Source organism: Muntiacus reevesi, chromosome 1 (assembly GCF_963930625.1).
Source record: "Muntiacus reevesi chromosome 1, mMunRee1.1, whole genome shotgun sequence".
In the NCBI taxonomy this organism is placed as follows: domain Eukaryota; kingdom Metazoa; phylum Chordata; class Mammalia; order Artiodactyla; family Cervidae; genus Muntiacus; species Muntiacus reevesi.
This window is the reverse complement of record NC_089249.1, coordinates 103720709-103748140: the sequence shown is the minus strand read 5'-3', so window position 1 is coordinate 103748140 and position 27432 is coordinate 103720709. Positions and strand designations below refer to the sequence as shown.

Here is a 27432-nt window from a genome sequence, read left to right as displayed (position 1 = left end):
AACATGCTATGGCTATTCAGAGGAGAGACTGACGATTTAGTGGAAATCACATGTTTAAAAGTAGGTTTTTTTTAATTTTCAAAGTACTTATGTCGATAACTTGGTAAAAATATAAAAAAGAGTAAGGAAAATAATTATCTATAGTTCCATTAGCCAAGAGAACCATAAAAAAGCTACATAAATCTGTAGCTTGATGTTTGATTCACTTAACTAAAAGGGACACCTGTGCATTATGGGAAAAAATATATAAACAGGATGCAGAAAAAAGCTTTGTTACTGGTGTGGTATTTCTGAAGCCTTGCTGGAGTTTTTGTTTTTTTATTTTTTTTCTCAAAATCAGTTTTCTGCAACTAACAAAAGTTATTACCTCGTGGTGCTCTGTGACTGTCACTGTAATCATTTGTAAATACAGAGAAAAGCTTTTTTAATAAAATAAATTGTCTTTTTGTTAAATGCAAAAGTATTTCATATAATATGTTTATTATCATATAGAAGAAAAAATCGCCCAACTTTTAGAAGCAAACTGAGGTATAGTCCTTAGAAATGACATGTAATGGCATAAATTGAGGTCTGCAATGGAAAGATTATGCAATAATGAATTAAATTTATAAATTCCAAATTCTGAATGATTATCTAGATGATTATCATTGTACATGAATACAGGATTTGCATCAGATACTAATTTTGATAAACCTTGTTGATCTTGTGGTTAAATAGGTAATTATTTGTAACCTATATTAAATAAGCATTTTTTAAAAACAAGTAAATATCTACCATATCCTCAAATAGTTTAATATATTTGAGAAATTACGGATTTTTTTTCAAGAATGGTTTTGGGTGTTGCCTAACAAGTTCCTTTGCGGTTTGTCTTTCAAGTGGTTATAGTTTGTGAGCCATACTTTTGGAGGCTAAGATAAACAGTTCCCCAAGATTCTCACTTGGGGTTAGTGCCATTTTGTACAATTGAACATATGGGAATATTACCGCATAGCACTTGTATTTTTAACTGCATGTAAAACCAGTAGAGCCTTTATGAATGCTGGCTGACCTAGCAGCTTTTCTCAGGCAGCGTTCTTGCAGAGAGTCCCCTGATGCCCTGAGGCATCCATTTGTCTGTAACTATTATTAATAACTTCTCACCTACACATCTAGGAAAGTACTGGATATGAAGTATGTTGTCATTCAGTTGCTAAGTCATGTTGGACTCTTGGTGATCCCATGGACTGTAGCTCACCAGGCTCCTCTGTCTGTGGGATTACTCAGGCAAGAATACTGGAGTGGGTTGCCATTTCCTTCTCCAGGGGATCTTCCTGACCCAGGGCTCAAACCCATGTCTCCTGCATTGCAAGCAGATGCTTTACCACTGAGCCACCAGGGAAGCCCTGTACTACACTCAATGGAATTGAAAATAGTTACTCAAATCATTTTGTGTGTTCAGTGGCTCAGAGGAGAAATCCTAATTAAGAAAGTCTGGTAGACAGTCTTAGAAATACTAGAAGGAATAGAACAAGCATGATAATGTGTTAATGATCATAAACCAATAACATTAGATAAGAGAAAGTATTTGAGAGTGCAGAACTAGGAAGAAGAGATTATTCTTTTATGTAAAATATATTTAAACCTCCTAAGAATCAGTGGAAACACTGGCAGTTTAGTAAAGTTACAGATACAAAATTAATGTACAAAGTTAGTACCCTTGGTGTGTGCTCAGTCATATCTAACTTTTTGTGGCCGCATAGACTGTAGCCCACCAGGCTTCTCTGTCCATGGGATTCTCCAGGCAAGAATACTGGATTGGGTTGCCATTTCCTATTCCAGAGGATCTTTCCAACCCAGGGATATATACAATTAAAGAGCAGACACCTTTTCAATAGCAATAATAAAGACAATCTAGAGATAAAATGTATAAAACTTGTAGGAGAAAAATTTTAAACACTTCTGAAAAACACCAAGGGAGGCCTTCAGAATCTTTTTTTGTTCAGCCACGATGTTTTTGAAGAGTTAACATTATAAACATGTGAATTCTTGTGTTATTTATAAATCTTAAACTATTCTAATAGAAATACCAACAGATTAAACACAGAGTTCCAAAAAATAACCAAAAGAGACAAGAAGGCCTTCAATGAACGGTGCTTAATAATAGAAGAAAACAACAAAAGGAGAAAGACTAGAGATCTCCTCAGGAAAATTGGAAACATCAAGGGAACATTCCACCCAAAGATGGGCAAAATAAAGGATAAAAATGGTAGAGACTTAGCTGATGAGATCAAGAAGAGATGGAAAGAATACACGGAAGAACTGTATAAAAAAGATGTTAGTGAACCAGATTGCTACGATGGTGTGGTTAGTCTTCCTAAGTCAGACATTCTGGAGTGCGAAGTAGGTGGGCTATAAGAAACACTGCTGTTAATAAAACTAGTGGATGCAATAAAATTCCAGCAGAACTATTCAGATCCCTAAAGAATTATGCCATCAAGGTTTTGCATTCATTATGTCAGCAAATCTGGAAGACCCAGCAGTGGCCACAGGACTGGAAAAGGTCAGTCTTCATCCTAATTTCCAAGGAGAGTAGTACCAAAGAATGTGCTAACCCTCAGGCAGTAGCATTCATCTCTCATGCTAGTAAGGTCATGCTTAAAATCTTGCATGCTAGGCTTCAGCATTATGTGACCAAGAACTTCCAGTTGTCCCAGCTGGGTTTAGAAAAGGCAGAGGAACCAGAGGTCAAATTGCCAACATTTGCTAGATTATAGAGAAAGCAAGAGAATTTCAGAAAGCCATCTATCTCTGTTTCATCAACTCTGCTAAAGCATTTGACTGAGTGGATCATGACAAACTGTGGAAAGCTCTTAGATTGAAATACCAGACCATCTTAGCTGTCTCCTAAGAAACCTGTATGCGGGTCAAGAAGAGCAGTTTCCTGTATGGAACAAGTGATTGTTTCAAAATCAAGAAAGGAGTATGACAGGGCTGTCTGCTGTCACCATTTGTTTAACCTATATGCTGAGCACATCATGAGAAATAACAGGCTGGATGAGTTATAAGCTGAAATCACAATAGGCAGGAGAATCATCAATAACCTCAGATATGCAGATGATACCTCTCTAATGGCAGAAAGCTAAGAAGAACTAAAGAGCCTCTTGATGAGGGTGAAGAAGGAGAGTGGAAGAGCTGGCTTAAGACTAAATACTGAAAAAAACTAAGATCATGGCATCCGGCCCCATTATTGCTTGGCAAATAGAAAGGGAAAAGGTGGAAGTAGTGGTATTTCCTCTTCTTGGGCTCCCAAATCACTGCAGATGCTGACTGCAGCCATGAAAACAGAAGACGATTGCTTCTTGGCAGGAAAGCGGTGACAAACCTAGACAGTGTATTAAAAAGCAGAGACATTACCCTGCCGACAAAGGTCCGTATAGTCAAGGCTATGGTCATCCCACTGGTTGCGAGAGCGGGACTGTGAAGAAGACAGAATGCCAAAAACTCAATGCACTCAAACCATGGTGCTGAAGAAGACTCCTGAAAGTCCCTCGGATAGCAAGGAAATCAAACCAGTCAATCTTAAGGGAGATCAACCCGGAATATTCACTGGAAGGACTGATGCTGAAGCTGAAGCTCCAGTATTTTTGTCATCTGATATGAACAGATGACTCATTGGAAAACTCCCTGTTGCTGGGAAAGATTGAGGGCAGAAGGAGAAGAGAGTATCAGAAGATGAGATGGCTGGACGGCATCACCAATGCAATGAACACAAACTTGGGCAAACTCTGGGAGATGGTGAGGGACAGGGAGGCCTGGCGTGCTGCAGTCCATGGGGTCACAAAGAGTCGGACACGACTTAGGTGACTGAACAACAGCAACAACAAGTTGATGTTTTTGAAGAGTCAAAAAATTCTCTTTAGAGAGGAGGTAATAAAGGTTGATTTTAAAGTTTATAAGGAAAAACAAAGAAGCAGGAGGAATAGCCAAGAAAACCTTGGAAAAGATATAAAGTCCTTATAATTAAAATAGTGAGATGGAGCAGATTAGAATTACAGAAGTAGATTTATCTGCAGATAGAAATTTTATAGGGATAAAGGCAGCATTTTGAGTCAGTGGGGAAAAGATGGGCTTTTTTAAAATAACTGGATAATGATGTGGAAAAGACAAATTGTAACTGTACTTCATACTCTATACCAGATAAATCCAAATGGATTGAAGTTCTAAGAGTAAAACACAAACTTAACATCTGAATTACTTTTACAGTGTAAGTGTGTTAGGGGAATAGCTATGGCTCAAAACCTAGAATCAGTGAGAGAAAAGATTGATGAATTGAGTTACATTTAGAAAGAAAAAAGAACTTTGGCATAGAAAAAAGAGCACCATGAGGGAGGTCAAAAAGCATAATAAACTGGGATACATATTTGCCACTTAGATCTTAAAGGACTATTCTCCCTAATATAGACAGAGCTCTTAAAATTAAATTAAAAAAAAACCTGAAAGAAAAATGAGCAAAAGTATAAATTCATTTAGTTCAGAGGAAAAGAAATACAAACGACTTTTAAATGGGTAAAAGTAGTTTAGCCTCACTCATAAAAAAAGAAATGTAAACTAAAACTTCATTGTAATGTCACTTCTCTCCAATCAGATGAATAATTATTCAGAAACTTTTTATAAATAATATTTGGCAAGGGCATAAGTAAAATAAGTATTCTGATACATTGCTGTTAGAAATGAGAGTGGTACTATCTCTGTGGAGAGAACTTTAACAAACATCTGTCATAATGTATGTTTACCTTTGATTAAGCAATCCTACTTCTGGGAATGTATCCTAAAGATAAATTGGCAAAAATTTATAAAGATTTATTTTAAGGCCATTCTTTGTGGCTTTACGTGCTTGGGTTGGAAAGAAGACAAATGTACATTAGTAAGGGAATTCTCTGCATCCCCTAAAAAAAGGGGGGGGGGCTTCCCTGGTGACTCAAGACAGTAAAGAATCTGTCTGAAATGCGAGAGACCTGGGTTGGGGAGATCCCTGGAGGAGGGTATGGCAACCCACTCCAGTATTCTTGCCTGAAGAATCCCCATGGATAGAGGAGTCTGGCAGGCTACAGTCCTTGGGGTCGCAAGAAGTCAGACATGAATGAGTGACTAAGCACAGCACATACACTTACAAAAGAATGGGGGGGCCAGGGAAGTAAGATCAGCAAGATGGCAGAATAGGAAGCCCTAGAGTATCTTTCCTCCATGGAGACTTAACTGAGCAAACTGCAGGATGGCCCTGTGAGAAATCCAGAAGCTAGTTACAAGGTTTCTGCACACTAGACTAATGAAAAACTAACCACATGGAAGCTTGATTGGAAACTCATGGCACTCCCTACTTTCCTGCACGTGGTAGACTGGGAAGAAACCCACAATCCCCATATTCTTCCAGGGCAGGGAAAGGAGTTTAATACAAACTGACTTTTATTTAGCAGGGTTGCCTGAGGGTTGCCTTGCTTATATTCAAGTACTGACCAAAATGGGTGCCTGCTTAGGTTGCTGTTGATACTGTTCAGTTGTTAAATCATGCTGACTCTCTGCGACACCATGGACTGTACCAGGCTGTCTGTCTATGGTATTTACCAGGCAAGACTACTGGAGTGGGCTGCTATTTCTTTCTCCAGGTATCTTCCTGATCCAAGGAACCAACCCAATCTGCTGGGCAAGCATTTAGCACTGAGCTGCCTGGGAAGATGGGGATACAGTACCACAGACAGACACTAGGTGGAACCCCAGGACTGTGACTTACTACAAGTCCAGGCGGCAGCAGTATTAGAGATGGACGCCAGGAGGCGCTCCTGAGTAGCAACCAGCTTGCTTTTCAAATAGATTGCATGCAGGAGCTCAGGGCACATACCAGAAAACACTTGAGAATTCAGGATCTCCAGCCAGATTATGCAGAGAAAGTCCTCCCTGCATGAAATCTGACCACAAAGTCTGGAGAGTTGACTGATTCTTCAGATGCTGAAATCCCGACATGAAAAATAAGACATATAAAGAAATAGCCAACCATGAAAACAATTAGATATCCAGAAACCAGACTCAAGAAAAGGAGACATATGAATTGCCAGGTAAAGCATTCAAAATTACTGTCATAAAGATGCCCAGATAATTTTAAAAAAGCACAGGTAGACACTAAACAAAATCAGGAAAATGATGCATGAACAAAATGGGAATATCATCAAAGAGACAGAAATGGACAAGAGCCAAACAAAAGAAGAAACAAAAATTTTACTGGAGGGCATCAGCAGCAGATGTGACCAGGCAAAAGATAGAATCAGTGAATTTGAAGGCAGGACTTAAAAAAATTATTGAGGCAGAAGAACATAAAAAAGAAGCCAAAAAAAGGGGGGGATCCTGGAGGATTTACAGATAAGTGGAATAACATATGCATTGTGGATTGTGGGTCCCAGAAAGTAAAGGAAAAAATGGGCAGAATACCTGTTTAAAGAAACTGTGGCTGAAACTTTCCCACATCTGAGAAGAAAAGAGGATATAGAAACTCAAGAAATGTAAAGAACTTCAACTAGGATAAATATAAAAATAAAGAAGCCCGCACTGAGACACACCATAATCAAACTGTCAGAGGTTACATACAAAGTAAGAATCTTAAAAGCAGAAAGAGAAAAGCAACTTGTCACATGCAATGATAACCACAAAGGAAATATTTATAGAAAATATGCAAAGGGAAATGAGAAGGAAATCAAAACATGTCACTACAAAAAAATCAATGAAACACAAAGGAAGGCAGCAAAAGAGGTGAAAAACTAAAGATAGAAAACTGAACAAAATGATAATATTAAGTCCTTTCATGCCAGTAATTACTTTATATGTAAAGGGATTAAGCATATCAATTCAAAGGCATTGACTGGCTGAATGAATGGATTTTTCTAAAAAACAAGATTCATCTTTATTCTGCCTACAAGAGATTCACTATAGATGCAAGGACTCAAAGAGACTAAAAGTGAAAAAGTAGGAAAAGATACTTTACAGGAGTCTAAAGAGAGCAGGGTAGTAGCCATACTTAATATTAGCCAAAACAGACGACCGAAACTGTCACAAGAGACAAAGAAGAAAATTATAAGGATAAAAAGGTCAGTTCACCAGGAAGATACAACATTTGTAAGTACATATGCTGTTCACATGAGATCTCATGAATATATAAATCGAACACTGATGAAGAGGTGAGAAGAAATAATAGATAGTAACATAATAATAGTAAGAAACTTCAATACCTTAAGGCAACTAGGAAATAAACCAATCAATCATTTAGAGGCTCAATAAGCAGAGAAGACTTGAACACCATGGACCATTTGGGACTAACAGGTTGTTGTGGGCCTAGCCTAACTACAGCAGCATACACATTCTTCTCAAGTGTATGTGGAACATTCTTCCAAAAAGATGATGCATCATGTCACAAAAGAGGTCCTAAAAAGTGTATGACGTTGAAACTATATGAAATATTTTCTCTGACCACAGTGGAATGAAACTGGAAATCAATAGCGAAAGGAAAACAAGAGCATTTAAAAATATGTGGAAATTAACACAGTCTGTAACAACCAATGGGTCAGAGAATAAATCACAAGAGAATTCAGAAAATATATGGAGACAAATGAAAACAAAGACACAACATACCAAAATATATGTAATTTAGCAAAATCAGTACAAAGAGGGAAGTTCATAGCTATAAACACATACACTAAAAAAATAGAAAGATCTCAAGTCAACAGTCTAACCTTACAACCTTACAACCCAAGGAACTAGAAAAAGAAGAACAAACTAAATTCAAAGTCAGGAAAAGGAAGGAAACAATAAGGTTAGAGCAGAGATAAATGAAATAGAGAATAGAAAAGAGAATAGAAAAATAATAGGAAAAAGTCAACAAAACCTAGAGTTGATTTTTTGAAAAGAACAAGAAAATTGACAAAACTTTGCTAAACCAACTAAGAAAAAGAAAAAGACTCAGTTATCTAAAATAAGAAATGAAAGAGGAGATATTACAACTGATATCACAGAGATAGAAAGAATTGTAGGAGATTGCTGTGGATAATTATATGCCAACAAATTGGATAACCTATAAGAAATTGCTAAATTTCTAGAAGCATGCAACCTACCAAGGCTGAATCATGAAGAAATTTAAAAAATATGAACAAACCTGTTACTAGTGAGAAAATTAAAGCAGTAATCAAAAACCTTTCAACAAAGAAAAGCCCATGATCAGATGGTATCACTGGTGAATTCTACCAAGAATTTAAAGAATATTAGCACCAGTTGTTTTCACACTCTTCCAAAGATTTAAAGAGAAAAGAAGGCTCCCAAACTCATGAGGCCAAAGTTAACCTGATACCAATATCAGATAAAGACACAACAAGAAAACTATTGACCAGTATCGTTGATGAGTGTTGACTTAAAAATCCTAAGCAAAACAGTAGGCAAATCAAATTCAACAGCACATAAAAAGGATCATACATCATGACTAGGGGAGATTTATACTTGGAAAATAAGGATGGTTCAACACATGAGAATCAGTACTATACACCACATGAGTAGAATGAAGGAAGAAAGGATGTGATCTTCTCAAAACAATGCAGAGAAGTATCAAAAGTCAACACCTTTTCATGATTGAAAACACCCAACAAACCAAGAATAGAAGGAAATTACCTCAACATAGTAACAGCCATATAGGAGAAACCACACCTGGGGAAAGACTGAAAACTTTTCTTCTATTATCAGGAATAAGGCAAGGATGCCAATTTTCCCACTGCTATCCACCAAAGTACTGAAAGTTCTAGCCAGAGCAATCAGACAAGAAAAGTTATAAATAAAGGACATACAAACTGGAAATGAAGAATTACAATTATTCCTGTTCAATTCATCCCACCCTCTCCTGTAGATAAAGTTCTTCAATACCAGTTTTCTAGATTCCATAGTGAAGTGAAAATTGCCCAGTTGTGTCCAATTCTTTGCAACCCCATGGACTGTCCAGTCTATGAAATTCTCCAGCCCAGAATACTGTAGTGGGTAGCCTTTCCCTTCTCCAGGGGATCTTCCCAACCCAGGGATCAAACCCAGGTCTCCTGCATTGCAGGTGATTCTTTACCAGCTGAGCCACAAGGGAAGCCCAGATTCCATATGTATGCATTAATATACGATATTTGTTTTTATGTTTCTGACTTCACTCTGTTTGACAGACTCTAGTGCATCCACATCACTACAAATGACCCAATTTCATTCCTTTTTATGGCTGAATAATATTCCATTGTATTTATGTACCACATCTCCTCTATTCATTCATCTGTCGATGGACATTTAGGTTGCTTCCATGTCCTGGCTGCTGACACAACTTGTAAAGCAATTATACTTCAATTTAAAAATTAATTAAAATACAAGGGATTATCATAAGAAATTTTCCCTGTTCACACATGACATGATCTTACATGTATAAAGTCCTAAAGATTATACACACACACGTATACAAACTGTTAGAACTAATAAAGAGTTCAGCAAAGTTGCAAAATCAACCCTCAAAACCCCAGTTTGTATTCTTAAACACTAACAAGAGCCAATCAGAAGAAATTTTTAAAACAATCCCATTTAGCATAGCACCAGAAAGCATAAAATACTTAAGAATAACTCCACCAAGGAGGTGAAAGATCTGTACATTGAAAACTATAAAATACTGCTAAAAGAAATCAAAGCAGATATAAATAAATGAAAAGATGTCTCATGCTTGTGGATCAGAAGACTTTAGTATTAAAATGTATATGCTGCCCAAAGTAATCTACAGATTCAAAATCCTAATGGCATCTTTTTGCAGAAATAGATTTTTTAAAAATCCTAAAATTTGTGTGGAATATAAAGAAACTGAATAGCCAAAACAGTCTCAAGAGAGAAGAACAAAATTGGAGGCCTCCCACTCCCTGATTTCAAAATGTACAACAAAGCAACAGTGATTGAGATGGTGTGGTCCTGGCATAAAGACAGAGATGGAGAGCAGTAAGCTGAATAGAGAGCCCAGTAATAAATGTTTGCACATAAATAGCCGAATGATTTTTGATAAGGGTGCCTAGACTACACAATGGGGATAAAGCAGTCTTTTCAACAAATGGTTTTAGAAAAACTGGATACCAACATGCAAAAAAATGAAATTGGACCTTTACACCACAATAAAAATTAACTCAAAATGGATTAAAGACTTTAAACATATGATTTAAAACTATTAAAACCCTAGGCAAAAACAGAGAAGTTTTAGGATATTGGTTTTTGGAGTGATTTTTTTTTTTTTTTTGATAGAAACCAAAGAAGACAGGTAACAAAATAAAAAATAGACAAATTGGACTTTACCAAACTTAAGAACTTCTGCTCATCAAAAGAAACAGTCGGCAGAGTAATTTTTGGAATTGTCTAAAAAGTCAGTTTATGGAATTGAAGCAAACAATTGCAAATCATATATCTTGTAAGATGTTAATATTCAGAATATATAAGAAGGTCTACAACTGAACAACAAAAACAAAATAAACCAATTTAAAAAGAAGCAAAGGATTTTAATAGACATTTCTCTGAAGATTTACATCTGCCAATGTAAATCTTTTCATGTTGAGCATGAAAAGATGCTCAACATCGCTAATAACTAGGGAAATGCAAATCCAATGACAAGACATTGCCTCTCACCCATTAGGATGCCATGCGGTGCTCACTCAGTCCTGTCCGACTCTTTGTGACCTCATGGACAGAGGAGCCTGCTGGGCTGCAGTCCATGGGGATTCTCCAAGCACGAATACTAGAGTGAGTTGCCATGCCCTCCTTTAGAGGATCTTCCCAACCCAGGGATTCAACCCAGGTCTCCCACATTGCAGGCAGATTCCTTACCTTCTGGGCCACCAGGGAAACCCATGAATACTGGAGTGGGTAGCCTATCCTTTGTCCAGGGGATCCTCCTGACCCAGGAATCAAACTGGGGTCTCCTGCATTGCAGGTGTATTATTTACCAGTTGAACTACCAGGGAAGCCCACTCAATCAGGGTGTCCCCTATCAAAAGAATAAATAATACTGGTAGGCAAGGATGTGGAGAATTTGGATCCTTTGTTTACTTTTGGAAGGAATGTAAAATGGTGCAGCCATTGTGGAAATTAGTATCCATGTTCCTCAGAAAGTTAAAAGTAGAGTTATCATATAACCTAGCAATTCCATTTCTGGGTACATGTCCAAAAGAACTCAGACGAGGATTGTGAAGAGATACTCAAATACCTGTGTTCATTGCAGGTATTTGCAATAGAGAACAGGTAGAAGTAATCCACATCTCCATCAACAGATGAATGGATAAAGAAAAAGTGGTTTATACATATAGTATAATATTAATGCAGCCTTTAAAAAGAAGGAAATTCTATCATACACTTCATCATGAAACTTCAGGACATTATACTAAACTAAATAAGCCAGTCCCAAGAGCAAATATTGTATGAGTCTAATCATATTGACATACATAAAGTAGTCGGAAATATGGAAACAGAGTAGAAGGATGTTGCCAAGGGCTGGGAGCAGGAGGGATGGGAAATTTAGTGTTTAATGGGTAAAGAGTTTTAGCATTGCAACATGAATAAAGTTCTAGAGATCTGTACAACAATGCTACTTGACACTACTGAATTATACATTTTTAAATGGTTAGGCTGGTACATTTAGTGTTATATGTTTTTTTTTACTGTAACAAAAAAGAATAAGGAAGATTTCTATATGATTCAGTTCAGTTCAGTCTCTCAGTTGTGTCTGACTCTTTGTGACCCCATGGACTGCAGCACGCCAGGCTTCCCTGTCCATCACCAACTCCTGGAGCTTGCTCAATTCATGTTCATCAAGTAGGTGATGCCATCCAACCATGTCATCCTCTGCTGTCCCCTTCTCCTCCCGCTTTCAATCTTTCCCAGCATCAGGGTCTTTTCCAGTGTGTCAGTTCTTCACATCAGGTGGTTAAAGTATTGGAGTTTCAGCTTCAACATCAGTCCTTCTAGTGAATATTCATGGCTGATTTCCTTTAGGATGGACTGGTTGGATCTCCTTGCAGTCCAAGAGACTCTCAAGAGTCTTCTCCAACACCACAGTTCAAAAGCATCAATTCTTCAGCGCTCAGCTTTCTTTGTAGTCCAACTCTCACACCCATACACGACTACTGGAAAAACCATAGCTTTGACTAGATGGATCTTTGTTGGTAATGTCTGCTTTTTAATATGCTGTCTAGGTTTGCCTTAGCTTTTCTTCCAAGGAGCAAGTGTCTTTTAATTTTACGGCTGCAGTCACCATCTGCAGTGATTTTGGAGCCCAGAGAGATAAAGTCTCTCACTGTTTCCATTGTTTCCCCATCTGTTTGCCATGAAGTGATCAGACCAGATGTCATGATCTTAGTTTTCTGAATGCTGAATTTTAAGTCAGCTTTTTCAGTCTCCTCTTTCACTTTCAATCAAGAGGCTCTTTAGTTCTTCTTTGCTTTCTGCCATAAGGGTCGTGTCTTCTGCGTATCTGAGTTATTGATATTTTTCCCAGCAATCTTGATTCCAGCCTGTGTTTCATCCAGCCTGGCATTTTGCATGATGTACTCTGCATATAAGCTAAATAAGCAGTGTGCCAATATACAGCCTTGACATACTCCTTTCCCGATTTGGAACCAGTCTGTTGTTCCATGTCCAGTTCTAGTTGTTGGTTCTTGACCTGCATACAGTTTCCTCAAGAGGTGGATCAGGTGGTCTGGTATTCCCATTTCTTTAAGAATTTTCCAGTTTGTCGTGATCCACACAGTCAAAGGCTTTGGCATAGTCAATAAAGCAGAAGTAGTTGTTTTTCTGGAACTCTTGCTTTTTCAATGATCCAACGGCTGTTGGTAATTTGATCCCTGGTTCCTCTGCCTTTTCTAAATCCAGCTTAAACATGTGGAATTTCACAGTTCACATACTGTTGAAGCCTGGCTTGGAGAATTTTAAGCATTACATTGCTAGCATGTGAGATGAGTACAGTTGTGCGGTAGTTTGAACATTCTTTGGCATTGCCTTTCTTTGGAATTGGAATGAAAACTGACCTTTTCTAATCCTGTGGCCACTGCTGAGTTTTCCAAATTTGCTGGCATATTGAGTGCAGCACTTTCACAGCATCATCTTTTAGGATTTCAAATAGGTCAACGGGAATTCCATCACCTCCACTAGTTTTGGTAATGAGGCATTATTTTCAAGCTATATTGTTAAGAAAACAAAATAGCATTGGATATGTAGCACTTGATATATAGGAGTACAGCATAAGACAGGTTAAAAAGTAGCACTTTATCTTTTCTGTAAGGAAAGATGTATATATAATCTGCATGTTCAAAGAACAAATTCAAAATAAATATAATAGATATAGTTACCTCTAGACTGAGGAAGGGATTAGAAATGAGACTTATATGTTTAATATACTTTCGACTTTGGAATCATAGGCATTTTTAGCCTTTAAAAAAGTAAATTTTAAAAGGTTGAAAGTACGTTGAGTTTTTTCAACTCTTAATTTATACCTACCAAAAGAAAAAATATTACTCCCTTTTGATTATACATTTTCAATGTTCATAGTTAATTTACATGTAATTACTTTGAAATTCTCCACCACTAGGTATAGCCTGCACTTAAGTTAGTCTGTTCTCTCGCTTAATTTATCCTATGAAAACATGATTTCTACTCCTACCTCAGCAGCTAAATATTTTAAAGTAGTCAGCCTCCAGTGTAGCAGTGTAGCAATTAGAAATCTACTTTGAGATATTTAACAAAAAATATACTCTCACCGTGATATTTTAGGTTTAATTTGGATAAGCAAATAAGGGTCCTTTTTCCTTTGCTTTTCATTTCCTATGTTAGATTTGCTTCCCACGGACATCTGACTTTGAAAGTTATCATTGAGTATGGGCACAGAGCAGAAAGTAAGTGTCAGTGTTTGCTTCTGTTCAACTTTTGACTGTACCAGTCACCTCTCAGATGGCAGAAAACTTTCATATTTTTTTACTGTTCATCTTTTCCTGAGCTTTTAAATTTCTTTTTATGATCCAGGCCTTCAATACCCTTTGAAGGCCAGCTTCTCCTAAAGTCAGAGCTCTCCTTTAGGTAAAGTTGTCTTGGGAGTACTCACAGAGCCATCTTGATGACTTAATTAGAAGTCTTAGGAGCAGTTAAGAGTGTTTACTTTGAGCAAAGCTGCCTGAGTTCAAGTCCCATTTCGACCTTTTATCTCTGTGACCTTGGGCAAGTCACTTAACCTCAGTTTTTCATCTTGAAAATGGAAATGACAGTTACGTTTATCTCATAACTTGTTATATGTGGACTAAGTAGATTAAGATATTCCAAGTCTAGACCAGACCTGCCACTTGGCAGGCATTGTGTAAGTGTTAACTGCTTAACCTGGAAGTAGACAGACACAGTTTAGCTCAGATTACTAATAGCCTTATTGAACCTAGGTATTGATCAGCACCCTGGTCTCATTCCTCTTAGATTTTTCTCACTAATCTTAAGGCCTTTTTGTTTTGAGTTAAAACCTGTAATTGCTGAAGCCATTTAATGATAAGTCGGTTTTGATAGTATTAATATATAAATATTTCTTGCCATCTCATCTGGTATTTGAAATAAAGTCCTGTTTTTTCACCATTTTTTAAAATGCAGATTTCTTTAAAGAGCTTCATCTCCTGCCTTTGTCCATGTTAGCATAGCCACCGCTTTCAGTGGGTCACAGAGGGAGTAGAGAGGTGCCTCCAGTTCTCATTAGCTTTTAGATGCAAATGTTACCATATTTAATACAAATAATAAGATTTATTCCAGTCTTCTCTCAAGACTGTATCTTGTGGTGTTCTTTGCCCTCTTACTTCTATTCCATTGTCTCTCCCCATTTCCCTCCCTCTTGAGAGGATATTAGCATGAGTTCTCATTCATTTTTCATACTTATTTGCACCTTTGTGCTTCATGGATACATATGTTATCACTTTTATTTTCTGTTTATATTGTTGGTGTGATTTTAGTTTTTTATTCATGAGAATATTCTTTTTCAAGAGAATGAAAAGCCTTTATTAAGATAACAAGTTGCATATTAAGAGTTGGGAATGTGGATTGCTCCTGCCTAAGTATAATTAATTCTTTGTCACCTATACATGAATAGAGGATAAGATACTTCTGCTCCTATTTATTAGAGGTTCTTTTGGGGGAATGATTCTTTTAAGGGCCTTTTTACTACTTTGTTATTTAGCTGTTATTGTGAAGTGTTGAAAGTCATTTCAAACAAGGGCTGTTCGACATTTTAATAATCTTCCACTAGTGTTTGAAATTTTACAATAGACTGTACATTCAGCAGACGTGTGTCCTGCACTTATTATATTCCATGCACTGTGCGCAGCCCTGGGAATAAAAAGAATACAACCTGGTCTCTGACCCCAGAGGTCTCAGTCATCATGAGACACGGCAGTGTAGAGAAGAAAGCTTTCGTGTTGGAGTTATTACCTCCAATTCTGCTGCTTACCAATATGTAACAAAGAGCGAGTTGTCTTAATCTCTCTGAGATGATTTTCTCTTCCATAAAATGAGGGAGTTGGTCTAAATAAGCTCTTATGATCTTGTCTGTATCTCTTATTCCAATATTTTCTTAAAGTTACTTAAATTGTTGTGAGGATCAAATTGGAAAAAACTTATTAAAGTACTTTAAGTACTTTATTAATAGTACTTAAATAAACTATTAAGTGTTGTTTAAACAAAGACATTATTATCTGCTAATTTGACGTTATTTACAGATGCTTTTGGTCCAAAGACCAGATGCATTAAGTGTTATAACTAAGTTCCAGAACTTCAGAGAAAAGAGTGACTTTTTCGTGACTTTGACTCCAAGCTCTAGGGGTATTTTAGGATATCATACCGTCTCTGTTAGTGAGTAAAATAGGTACTCTGTAAATATGCACTGATTTAGACAATAGATTTCAGAAACTCAGTATAATTATAAGGTAAATGACAATCCCTGTGGTTTTAGTTTTCTGTTCTGTATTAGGCTTATGAAATTCTGGGTTTATAGGTAATTATTTTTTACAGTGGAATAATTGTATTTGTGCAAATATGGCTGTATATTTATAGCTTATCAACAGGATCACCATGCCTAAATGTAGAATACATTGCTTTTCAGGGTCAATTTTCTTTGGCTATTTTTGTCCACTAAACATTTTTGAGTATATGACATATGCTAGAAAATACTTCAGATTTATAGGCTCTTTTATAAAGTTACAGCTGTCTTTATGTTTGTGGATTATAAAAACCACTGATAATATGCAGGAAGACTTAGTCCTTTAGCCAGTTCAAAAAAGTTGAATCAGTAATTATGTTTTAATTATTATCAGTATGTATTTGTTTTCAGATTTAAGTGATGGTTTCAACTCTCTGGAATTCTTTATTGTTAAGGATTATGATGATTGCTAGTCTGATTGTTCTTCAAGTTTTCATAATATATAGCCGTTTCTTTTCTTTGGTTGATTTATAATTATTGCTAGACAATTTTATTTACTGTTGAAATGGTGAGACTTTCACTAAATGCTTTTGAAGTAAAATTTTCATTTGCAGAGTTACTGGCAATAAAGAATAATAGTTAACTGTTGCTTATTTAATCTGCTATCATTTAAACTTTCATATTAATTGTAAATTTCTGATTATATGACTGTAAATTTGACTTAGCTTTTGAGGAATAAAAATATTACTATGTTTTACTGGTAAACTCATGTACCTAATGAGTCATTCTTTTTATATATGCTAGGAAAATGGTATTTCATTGTTAAAGCTAGAATTGAGTTAGTCAACCAGAAGTGAACCTCTAATTGTTTCCAAATGCTTACTTTTTGGGTTTGGATACAGCTCTAAGTCTTAGCTCAGTCAGGAATTTGCTAAGTTTGTCTTTTTCCCCATATCCTTTCATTATGGCTAGATAGATCCATGCTAAAATCTGTTTTATGATTCTCTATTACAGTAGCTAATCAGAAAAATATGGGCACAAACTTCTGAGCTAAACACAATTTTAAAAAACAAAAATAGAGTTTCTGCAGGTTTCTTTTACATTTTTGTAACCTTTGAGATTATTATAGAAATTGATTTTGATTTTAAATTGCTTATCACCACACTTGATTTAGCAAGTACTTTTTTCTCCCCACCCCAGTTTCATGACCTAGTTATAGCTCCTACAGCTGAAATTCTTAACAGTGTTTTAATATTATTATTGGAGAAAATTAGCTTGATGTTTCCATGTGCTTTGGTAAAATGCTTGCTGCTCTTGAATGTAGCATTTTATTAAAATTCTACCTAAGTAGACAACCATTTGAAATTTTATAGTGTAGCAAAGTCAGTAAAAACCTCATTGGTACACTCTCTATATATTATTTTCTTGTATCAGTTATATCTTTCATTTAATTATTTTAAAATAGATGCTGGCTTCTAATATTAATTTTATTAAAGTATTTGTCTACATTATGATTTTTGAATTGTGTTAAAATGGGGGATATCTGTTAAATACTGTGTTATCTGTGATCATGGAGCTTCACCAGTTGTAGAATCCTCAAACTAAGGGCCACATGTGAAAGTAAATTTTAGGAGAAAAAGGGATGTACTAGTTGTTGTTCATTGTTGTTGTTTTTACAAAGAGAGTAGCAGACTTTGAGAGGCAACACCATGGATTATACACATAAACATTTGAACAAAGATTTGGATACATTTGTAGATGGTTGTTCTTGGTGACTTATTCAGTTCAGTTCAGTCACTCAGTCATGTCTGACTCTTTGCAACCCCATGAACTGTAGCACGCCAGGCCTCCCTGTCCATCACCAACTTCCAGAGTTTACTCAAACTCATGTCCATTGAGTCGGTGATGCCATCCAACCTTCTCATCCTCTGTCGTCCCCTTCTCCTCCCGCCTTCGATCTTTCCCAGCATCAGGGTCTTTTCCATTGAGTCAGTTCTTCGCATCAGGTGGCTAAAGTGTTGGAGTTTCAGCTTCAACATCAGTCCTTCCAATGAACACTCAGGACTGATCTCCTTTAGGATGGACTGGTTGGATCTTCTTGCAGTCCAAGGGACTCTCAAAAGTCTTCTCCAACACCACAGTTCAAAAGCATCAATTCTTCAGCACTCAGCTTTCTTTATAGTCCAACTCTCACATCCATACATGACTACTGGAAAAACCATAGCCTTCCTAGACGGACCTTTGTTGGCAAAGTAATGTCTCTGCTTTTTAATAATGCTGTCTAGGTTGGTCATAACTTTCCTTCCAAGGAGTAAGCGTCTTTTTATTTCATGACTGCAGTCACCATCTACAGTGATTTTGGAGCCTAAGAAAATAAAGTCTGTCACTGTTTCCCCATGTATTTGGTGACTTATTAGGAGACTGTATTAGAGAAATGTCTTTACTGTTTTAAAATTGATTTCCTTAAGGATTAATCTAGATTGGACTTAACTCCCTTGTATTAATTGTGCTTTAGCTCTTTTGGGGGAAAGAAACCCTTAAACTAGCCTTAGGTGTACTAAGACAAAGATTTTAAAATTTTTTGCAAGATTATATTTTACAGCTATTGCTTAAGTAATATCACTGCTCATATTGCATGCCTTTTGTGACAGTAAAATCCATGTTCTCTTCTATTCCTTTCTTCCCCACATTGTTTTGAAGGGTATTTTTTTTTTTTTTTTTAAATTTTTGGCTGTGCCTGGAGTTTGTTGCCTCTGTGCAGGCTTCCTCTAGTGTGGTAAGCTTTCATTATAGTGGCTTCTCTTGCTGTGGAGCACAGGCTCTAAGGGCATGGGCTTCAGTAGTTGTGGCGCATGGGCTTAAGTTGCTCTGAAGCACATGGAGTCTTCCTGGATCAGGGGTCAAACCCATGTTCTCTGCATTGGCAGGCAGATCCTTATCCACTGTACCACCAGGGAAGTCGGAAAGATGTATTTTTTTATTTTTAAAGGTATGCTTAAGAGTAAGTTATCAACATACTAATTAAAAAGCCATTTGCCAAAAGTTCTGGGAAATGAAAACGGATACAGGCTTTTAATCTACAGTTGTTTTGTGTTCATGTGTGTCTTTTTCCAAATGGTGGGTCAATCTAATAAATGTTTGTTGTGTAGTTTCCATTGATCTCTACAGGCTTTTTCAATACTGTTGAGTTCCTTTGAAGTAAGGCATTGTGAATTATTTATCTTTTTATTTCTGGTGCCTAGCACATGCCTGGCACGTGGTAGATAAGCAGTAAATGTTTGTAGACTTGAACTGTTCAAAATTGATTTTGGAGTCAGAAGACCTGTTATTATTCTAGCTCTCCCATTCACTAGCTTTAACCTTAAGCAAGTTACTTTGGTGCACTAGGTCTCCATTTCCACAACTCTAGAGTAAGATTCCATCTGATGCCAAGCAAACCATGTAGTAACTTATTGCTTATATTTATTGATTGCATAATAAAATCTATTTGCAGACTTAACCTAATTAGTAACAGATTAGATTGGTTTGCAAAAGTATGTCTTGATGATACTGGCATATTGTTGCTTCTTGGTATATAAAGGCAACTTATATTTCATTTCCAAATATATCCTCTCTCTAGTATTCCTTGTACTTTGACCATTTTTTTTCTTACTGAATGAAAATAAATTAAAGATGGGAGAAATTACCTAGAAATTTAATCTATTCCCTTATTTTATAGATGAGAAAACTGATGTTTTGGAAGGTTATACTATTTGTCTAAAGCTGTTTAATGGCAGAGTTAGGACCCAGGTCATATGATTTACACTTGAGTGATTTTTCCATATCAGGTATCTCCAGGCATTATTAGCAGTTTCTTGAGATAAAGATTGAAGAAGAAATTATCAAAATAGCTAAATTTAGTGGGCACATGGAAAAAAATACTATTTTCTTATTCTCAAACGGTTATTCTGGGGGAACTACTTTTGTACCTCATTTCCTGAGAAGTACAATAAGGAAAGTAGGAAAACAAAAATTGTTTAAGTTAGATATAGAAAAGCATTTAGTTATGGATCCTTTCTTTTTCCTGAGAAATGAGGATGGAGAGAGGAAAGAAGAATGGCATAATTGAATTATGCCTTGTTATTCTACTATGATGTTTTTCTTTGCCTTTTTGGTAAATCCAGGGAGCCTTCACCTTTTCAATAACAGCACAGTGGATAGAAACAGACATTACTGTTCAGGTTGAATGAAGGGATAACCACTGTTCTTTCACTGTCAAAATCCTTAACCCCAGTTCTAGTTGCTTTCCACCCATTTTTCCTCCATCCTTACTATAGGTATCACAAATTTTTTATAAGAGCACAGAGAGGAATTTCATAGAGTTTGGAGGACATTTTGGGATCAGAGAATATCCCCTGCAAGGGGTGACACTTGAGATTTTAAAGAAGGACTAGAAGCCAGATTAAAGGTCAGTTTAGGGACGTCTAGAGAGGTTACAGCATGAGACAAAGCATGAAAGGAAGAAACAGCAGAAAGTGAAGTACAAATATGTTTATGTTTTAGAGAGCTTAAAATGTGAAGCAAGAATGATAGAGGGTGAAGCTAGAGTTTACATTTAATTTCGCAGGCAGTTCAGTTCAGTCGCTCAGTCGTGTCCGACTCTGCGACCCCATGGACTGCAGCACACCAGTCAGTAGGATTTTCCTCTTTTTTTTTTTTTTTTTGAGGGAAAGATAGAGTCAGATTCTGCTTTTAATTCGATTAGTCGAATAGCTTTATACGGAATGGTTCTGTTAGTTATCGTTGGTAAGATGACAACTTGCACAAAGTAGCACAGCTAAACTGACGCACACTATCGCCTTTGCCTTGGCTCAGGAACTTGAGCGCGGCTGACTGGGCTCTCCGGCTCGGGCTCCCTCACCCGGTGACAGTCACGGCGTCAGCCAGGGCTGCGGTCATTCTAGTGCTCGTTGGGGGAGAATCTACTTCCAGTCTCACTGAAGTGCTTGTTGATAGTGTTGAGTTTCTTGGGGGCTCTCGGCCTGAGGGTCTCGTTTCCTCTCCAGAAGCATCTCTCAGCTCCCCTTGCCTTGGGCCTCTGCCCAGGGCAGCTCACAGTGTGGCATTTTTGAACAAGTGAGAGAGCAAGAGAGGAGGGTGGAAAAGATGGAAGCCAGCGTCTTTTACCTTAGAAGCATCACTTTTGCCGTGCTTGATGCATTAGGAGCAAGTCACTGGATCCAGACCACACTCAAGGGGAGGGGATGACACAAGAGCATGCACACTAGGGAGGCAGGGGTCACTGGGATCCATCTTTGAAGCTGCCTGTCACAGTGGACTTAAGACAATAAGACTAGAGGCAAAGGGACCACTTAGGAGGCTATTTGAGAATCCAAGTGAAATGATACGGAGATTATTGTAGACGTATGTAATAGAATGAAGGAGGTGGGTGGAGGCAAGAAATGCTTAGCAGGTTAAGTCATGAGAACTTGGTGATTTAGAGCATGAAGGTTTTAAGGGAGAAGAAGCAATTAAAGGTGGCATTTAATTGTTTTTGGCTAGCAAATCACTATCTGACCGAAGAATATTTTCACTTGAATGTGTCTTCAACTCCTGTCCATGTTGAGCTTTTATATGCATCACTGCTATTCTCTCCACACTTTTAGTTTTCTAAGCTTGCCCTTGGTGTTGCTTCCCTGGACTCCACTTTCTCAGTATCTCAATATCTCTCAGTGTCTGTTTAATTTTCCTATTTGTCTCTGTTCCTACTTTTACCTGGCTTACCCAGCTACTTATCTCTGTACACAAAGTGTGGGAACAGTTTCTTAATTTCTTCTTTGAGGCCTTTTCTTTCTTTAATCTAGATTCTAAAATGTCTAATAGCTAGATACATTTATCTTTCATTTAACCAACAGGGATTGAGGGCCCACTTTGTGACCAGCACTTTACTGGGCCTCCTTGGGAATATAATAGCAAGACAAGCCTTGTCCCTATTCCTTTGATCATTAATATCCTCTCTTCCCTTTCTTTCTGTCAAAAATAACACTAATCCTTTAAGTTATCCACTTCACCTTCTACCTTCCTTAAAACGTGCATGTTTTATTTTGTTTTCTCTTTATCTCCTATAGCTTTGGGTTTTCTGGGGTTTCCCAAGTGGCTCCGTTGTAAAGAGTCCACCTGCCAACACAGGAGACCCCAGTTTGATCCCTGGGTCGGGAAGATCCCCTGGAGGAGGAAATGGCTACTCACTCCAGTATTCTTGCCTGAAGAATTCCATGGACAGAGGAGCCTAGCAGGCTACAGTCCATGGAGTTGCAAAGAGTTGGACAACACTGAGCATGCACACATACCTTTAGCTCTAATCAGGAGGGGTTTTACTCTAGAAACATTGAAATTCTATAAGTTTAAAACAAAGCACTGCCTTCAGCTATTAAGCATAATGAAGCTATTCCTGACCTTGCCTTTCAATCAGCATCAAGCATTAGAGCAGTGAGTGTCTGCTCACTCCAGTGACTTACTGGCCTGCCCCTGGAGGGCTTTCTAAAAATATTGATACTTCACCTTTTCCTCAGAGATTCTCATTCAGTTTGTTAGGAATGAAAACAAACCACGCTCTTAAGGTGAATTTGATGTGTAGCTAGTTTAGAAAACTGTTGCAAAAAAAAAAAAAGAAAGAAAACTGTTGCATTAGAGTCACCCTCACCATTATTACATTTAACCATCTAAATAGCCTAAAGCTATAATTTCCAAATACCAGTTACAGACTAATTACATCAATTCATACAGACTTTTGGGCCCTGTCACTAGAGGTGCTGACTCTTCACTAGATCTGTGATAATATGCAGGCTTCTATTTTTTTTTTAATAATCAAAGAATATTGATACATAATCGGGTTGGAAAAACATTCGATGAATGAACCTAATATACTGTATTAATTTTTTTTGTATTTTCCTTAACAGAACTGTTGAGATAAATGCATGTAAATGTTTAATAAATGTTAAGGACCAGTTAACCATGATATGCTTTATAGATTATCTTGGAAGATTCTAGCCACTTGAAGTCATATTCTAAATGGCAGTTGAATGAGTGCTGGGTTTAGATTTTTAGGTGCTCCAGTACTATTCAGTAGTATAATATTAGTATTATACTAACATTGCATGCACTGAAATATTGCATTTAACTCTTTTTTCATGCACTGATATATTTCATTTAACTCTTCTACTTTTACTTTAAATAATAACTTTTTTGTCCCATGAAAAATTTGGAACAGTGACTGGATTCTTTTTCCTCATATTATTCTGATAAATCTTTGTTATATTCTACTGTCAGGAGGTATATTATTACTTTCTTGCAGGATGGGATGGTCAGAATGTGGCTCTAATAAGTTTGTTGTCTTCCTTTTCTATAGTGTTATTCCTCTCTTAAGAGAGTCTGTTGGAATATTAATGCAGAGAACTCCTCCGCTTTTGGAAAATACTTTACCTCAGTGCTATCAGAGGGTAAGTTTCAGTGCTTCCAAACCATTGGGTTTTAGTTGTTTCCAAGTTGTTGGGGGTTTCTTTTATAAATATGGGTAGCATGTATATATAATTTAGTATTTCTTCCAAGATTAAAAGCTGACCATGAATGCCACTTAAACCAGAATAAAATCATTGGAAAATATTGAGCTTCACTAAAGAAATGTGGTAGAAATTGTCCTCATCTAGTCTAGAAATCCAGCAGCTCTTTTAAAATATAAATATGAATAGCAGATGGTATAAGCATTTCTTCAACATGTGTTTTGTAAGCCCCCCATCTTTTATGCCATATATTCTTCTAAGGTCCTAGGGGTGTAATGGTAAACAAGATAGAGTCTATAAAAGTATTTATGGTCTGGCAGGGAAACACAGGCACTAGACAAGAAATAAAGAAGGAAATATCAGTGATGATTACTCTAATAGAAATGAAACAAAGTGAGATGGCAGACATGGATGGCTACATCAGATTTATTGAGGATGTCATATTCAAGGAAGCTGAAGTCTTGTTGATTAGAAGGAACCAGACATATGAAAATCTTGGAGAAGAGTGTTCCAAGCAAAGGAAAATGCTAATGCAATAAGTTCTATGGCTAGAACTAATTTAGTGTATTTGAAAAACAGTGAGGAAAAACCGTTGTGGCTGAAGCATAATAGATAAAGGGAAGAGTGGCTAGAAAGGCTGGAGAGAATGGCAGGGGACAGATCATTCAGAAGTGTTGGTCTTACTAAGATGTTTAGATTTAATTCTGATTCTGTGGGAAGCATTAGAAAGCTTTTATGCAGGGAGAGTGTCACAAAACTTAAATGCTTATTCTGCTTGCTATTAGAGAATAAACTCTAGGAAGAATGAAAGCAAAGAAGACCAGTTAAGAAGCTATTATCATTTAATTTGAGAAGTTATGGCTTGGACTTCAGTGGTGGCAGTGACAGTGGAGCTAAGTAGATATTTTGGATAAGTTTTTAGAGATAGATTATATTAGCAGAGGGGAGAGAAAGCATTGAATTGCAACTAGCTAGATCCTAATACTATTTGTTGAGGTTGATGCAGGTGTGAGGGTAGAAAATCCTCCCATATCAAGAGTTCTATTCTGGATATGTTAAGACTGAAATGCCTACTATACTTCTAAGCGAAATGTCACTGAAGTGCTGGGATGTGCAAATCTGGAATTTTAGGGACTGATTAGAACTAGGAGGAGTTTTGATTCATCAACTTATAAATAGCCTTTAAAACATTAGGATTGTGTGAGATTACCATGGGAGGATTCAGCTCTATTCTTTAGCTCAAGTTTCAACTCCAGATTTAGTGCATAGATACAAAGGGAGCTGGAAAACCCAGAAGAAGTTGAAGAAGGAGGAAGTAATCAACTGTGCCAAATATTTCTGTGAGGCAATTGTAATGGAAACAAAGAAGTGACCATTGATTAGCATCATGAATGGCATTTAATGGCCTTGATAAAAACATTTTCAGTAGATTTAGTGAAAGCTTGATATAGTAGATTAGGGTGGAAATGAATGGGGGAAGTAGAGATAGTGGTTACAGTCGGTTCTTTTAAGAAGTGTTGTTAAAGGGAGTAGAGAAACGAGCTGAAAGCTTGGCTATGGATATAGTAAGAAAGGGGAGGGAATTTGTTAAAACAGCATCCCATAGAGCATTCCCTAGTAATGGAGATGTTCAATAATCTACCTTGTCCAGTTTGGAAGTCACAAGGAACCTGTGGCTGTTGAGCATTTGAAGCTTAATAATTTTGAGCTAGTGCAACTAATTTTTTAATTTCATTACATTTTCATGTATTTAGTCACATGTGTTGAGTGACTTATGTGTTGCACAGTGCAGTTTGGGAGCATGTGTGTTGCCAATGGGAACATGTCAACTGAGAGGAAGACATTGATGATATGGTAGTGAAGCAAGTTAATTTAATGAAGGAATGAAGTTCTTGAGAAGGTGAGAAGGGATAGAATCCAAAGCATTATGGAGGAATTAATTGTAGATAGGAGCCAGGGGTACTATATCCTGCAAGGGAAGGCAGAGCATTCTGAAATAGGCGGGGGTTGACTGGTAGATTTGGTGGGTCAGAAGAGCTTCTCTGTGTGCTTCTATTTTCTCTTAGACCTACAGAGCAGTGTAATCATACAGAGACTTGAGAAGACCAGAGGCAAAAAGAGAAGGTGTAGAATAGTTCTGAGATAGGGAAAGTGAAATGCTGCCCATTTGACTTTTGTGGTTTTATGATTTTGAGGGAGGGCCAGTCAGCATAATTGTGGAAGAGAAAGGGGCAATTTAGTGAATGCCTACTCTAAGCTGGCCCCTGTACTAAGTGATGTACATATATTGTTTCTGTTCTTCAAATTAACCAAACAGGCTAAGTTTCCTATTCCTTTCCCTAGGAAAATTGAGTAAAATTGAGGCTCAGAAGATTTAAATAACTCATCTAAGGTCACAGATGGTAGCGGCTGAATCAGGATTCTAATCCATATAATTCTGGCTTTAGAAGCTCCTCCTCTTTTTGTTGCACCACACTGTCAGAGCAAGAAGAGCAACATAGACTTTCATCTGTAACTACACTTTCTGCACATTTTTAATTTGAGGGAAGTTAATGCCAGTTTCTATAAGAGCCATTCCTTAACTTATGCTTAGAATAACTGCAAGAATGTACTTGCACTGCTGTTTCAGTGGAGGTAGAAGAAATCTCTTCAGTCACCATGTTGTTTCACTAGCAGTACACCATTCATGAGGATTGTCTTTAGAAAAATGTGGAGGATATCAGCTTCAAACCCTCTGTCATCAGAGTCCTGAAAGAGGAAGAGAAAGTCCATCTTGCCCTGTTTCCCCAGTAAAAGCAGTTTTGTTTTTTTTTTTTTTAAATGAGCGCAGTGGGTATTGTCTCAATTTCCCACCAAGAGTCTTGGAGCTCATAGAAGGTAATCCTACATGCAGCAGATTCTGATAAAAATAAATATTTTGATAAAAAGTTCAACCGTTTCTTAGTTAACATTCCAAATAGATTACTTAAGAATCAGAGAATCTCAGAATTTGAAAAGATCTTATTATTCACTTGGTACAGACTTCTATCTGTTGCAAGAATCTCCTCTGCAACATTTAGTTGGTCATCCAGCTTCTTGACCATTTCCAGGAACCAGTGGTTAATCTCTTCACAGAGTAACCTCTTTCTCTTTTAAGTTGATCTAATTGTTATAAAGATCTTTTTACATTGAGCCTCTTTTAACTTCTGAGTTCTGATCTTAGTTCATCTCTTCCAGATCTACTATCTACAGAGATACTGAACAATACCAGTAGTTGGGCATCTTTGTAAAGACTTTTCCTGATCTTCAATGGAATACATCTAATGTTTTTTTCCTTCAGTGTTTTCTGTACATTTTTGGTAGATAGCTTTTAGTAAGTTAAGAAAGTGTCCTTCTAAGCATAAATAGGGGTTGAATTTTATTAAGTAATTGCAGTTCTTTTATTAAAATGATTGTGTGATTTTTCTCCTTTGCTTCATTAATTGAAGAGTAACAGTAATAGAATTTCGATATTTATTGTTTCCTTCTTGGGATAAACCTAACTTAGTCATGATACCTTATTTTTTTTGCTATACTGTTGGATTTAGCTTACTTAATTCATAAGAGAATTCAGCTTATATGTTACTGTCTTTATCTGGTTGGGGATCAAGATTATTTTTACCTATATGACATAGCACCTCTTTTTTATTTTCTGGCAAATCTAAGAGTTAAGTTACTTGAACGTTTTCTCTCTGGGACTTGGCAGGGTTAGGGGAGCTTTATGAAAGAGAACTTTTATTACCTTTTCAGTTTTTAATGGTCCTTTCATATTTTCTGTTTTTTTTTTTCTTATATTACAGGATTTTCTGTATTTTCTGAAATAATTTCCCCAAATTTATTCATTTTTGTCTAGTTTTTTCAAATTGTTTTTTCTTGTTTTTC

General features: G+C 36.9%; 1 protein-coding gene across 2 annotated transcripts in view; it reads left to right on the top strand.

Annotated features, from left to right (window-relative positions):
* The window catches only part of SLC30A7 (solute carrier family 30 member 7), an 88173-nt gene that overhangs the window by 49316 nt on the left and 11425 nt on the right, over nucleotides 1–27432 (top strand). For both annotated transcript variants that reach the window (XM_065907935.1, XM_065907927.1), the window contains exon 9: nucleotides 23382–23472. In XM_065907935.1, the coding sequence (XP_065764007.1) occupies nucleotides 23382–23472 (91 nt within the window). The remainder of the gene's footprint in view (nucleotides 1–23381; nucleotides 23473–27432) is intronic.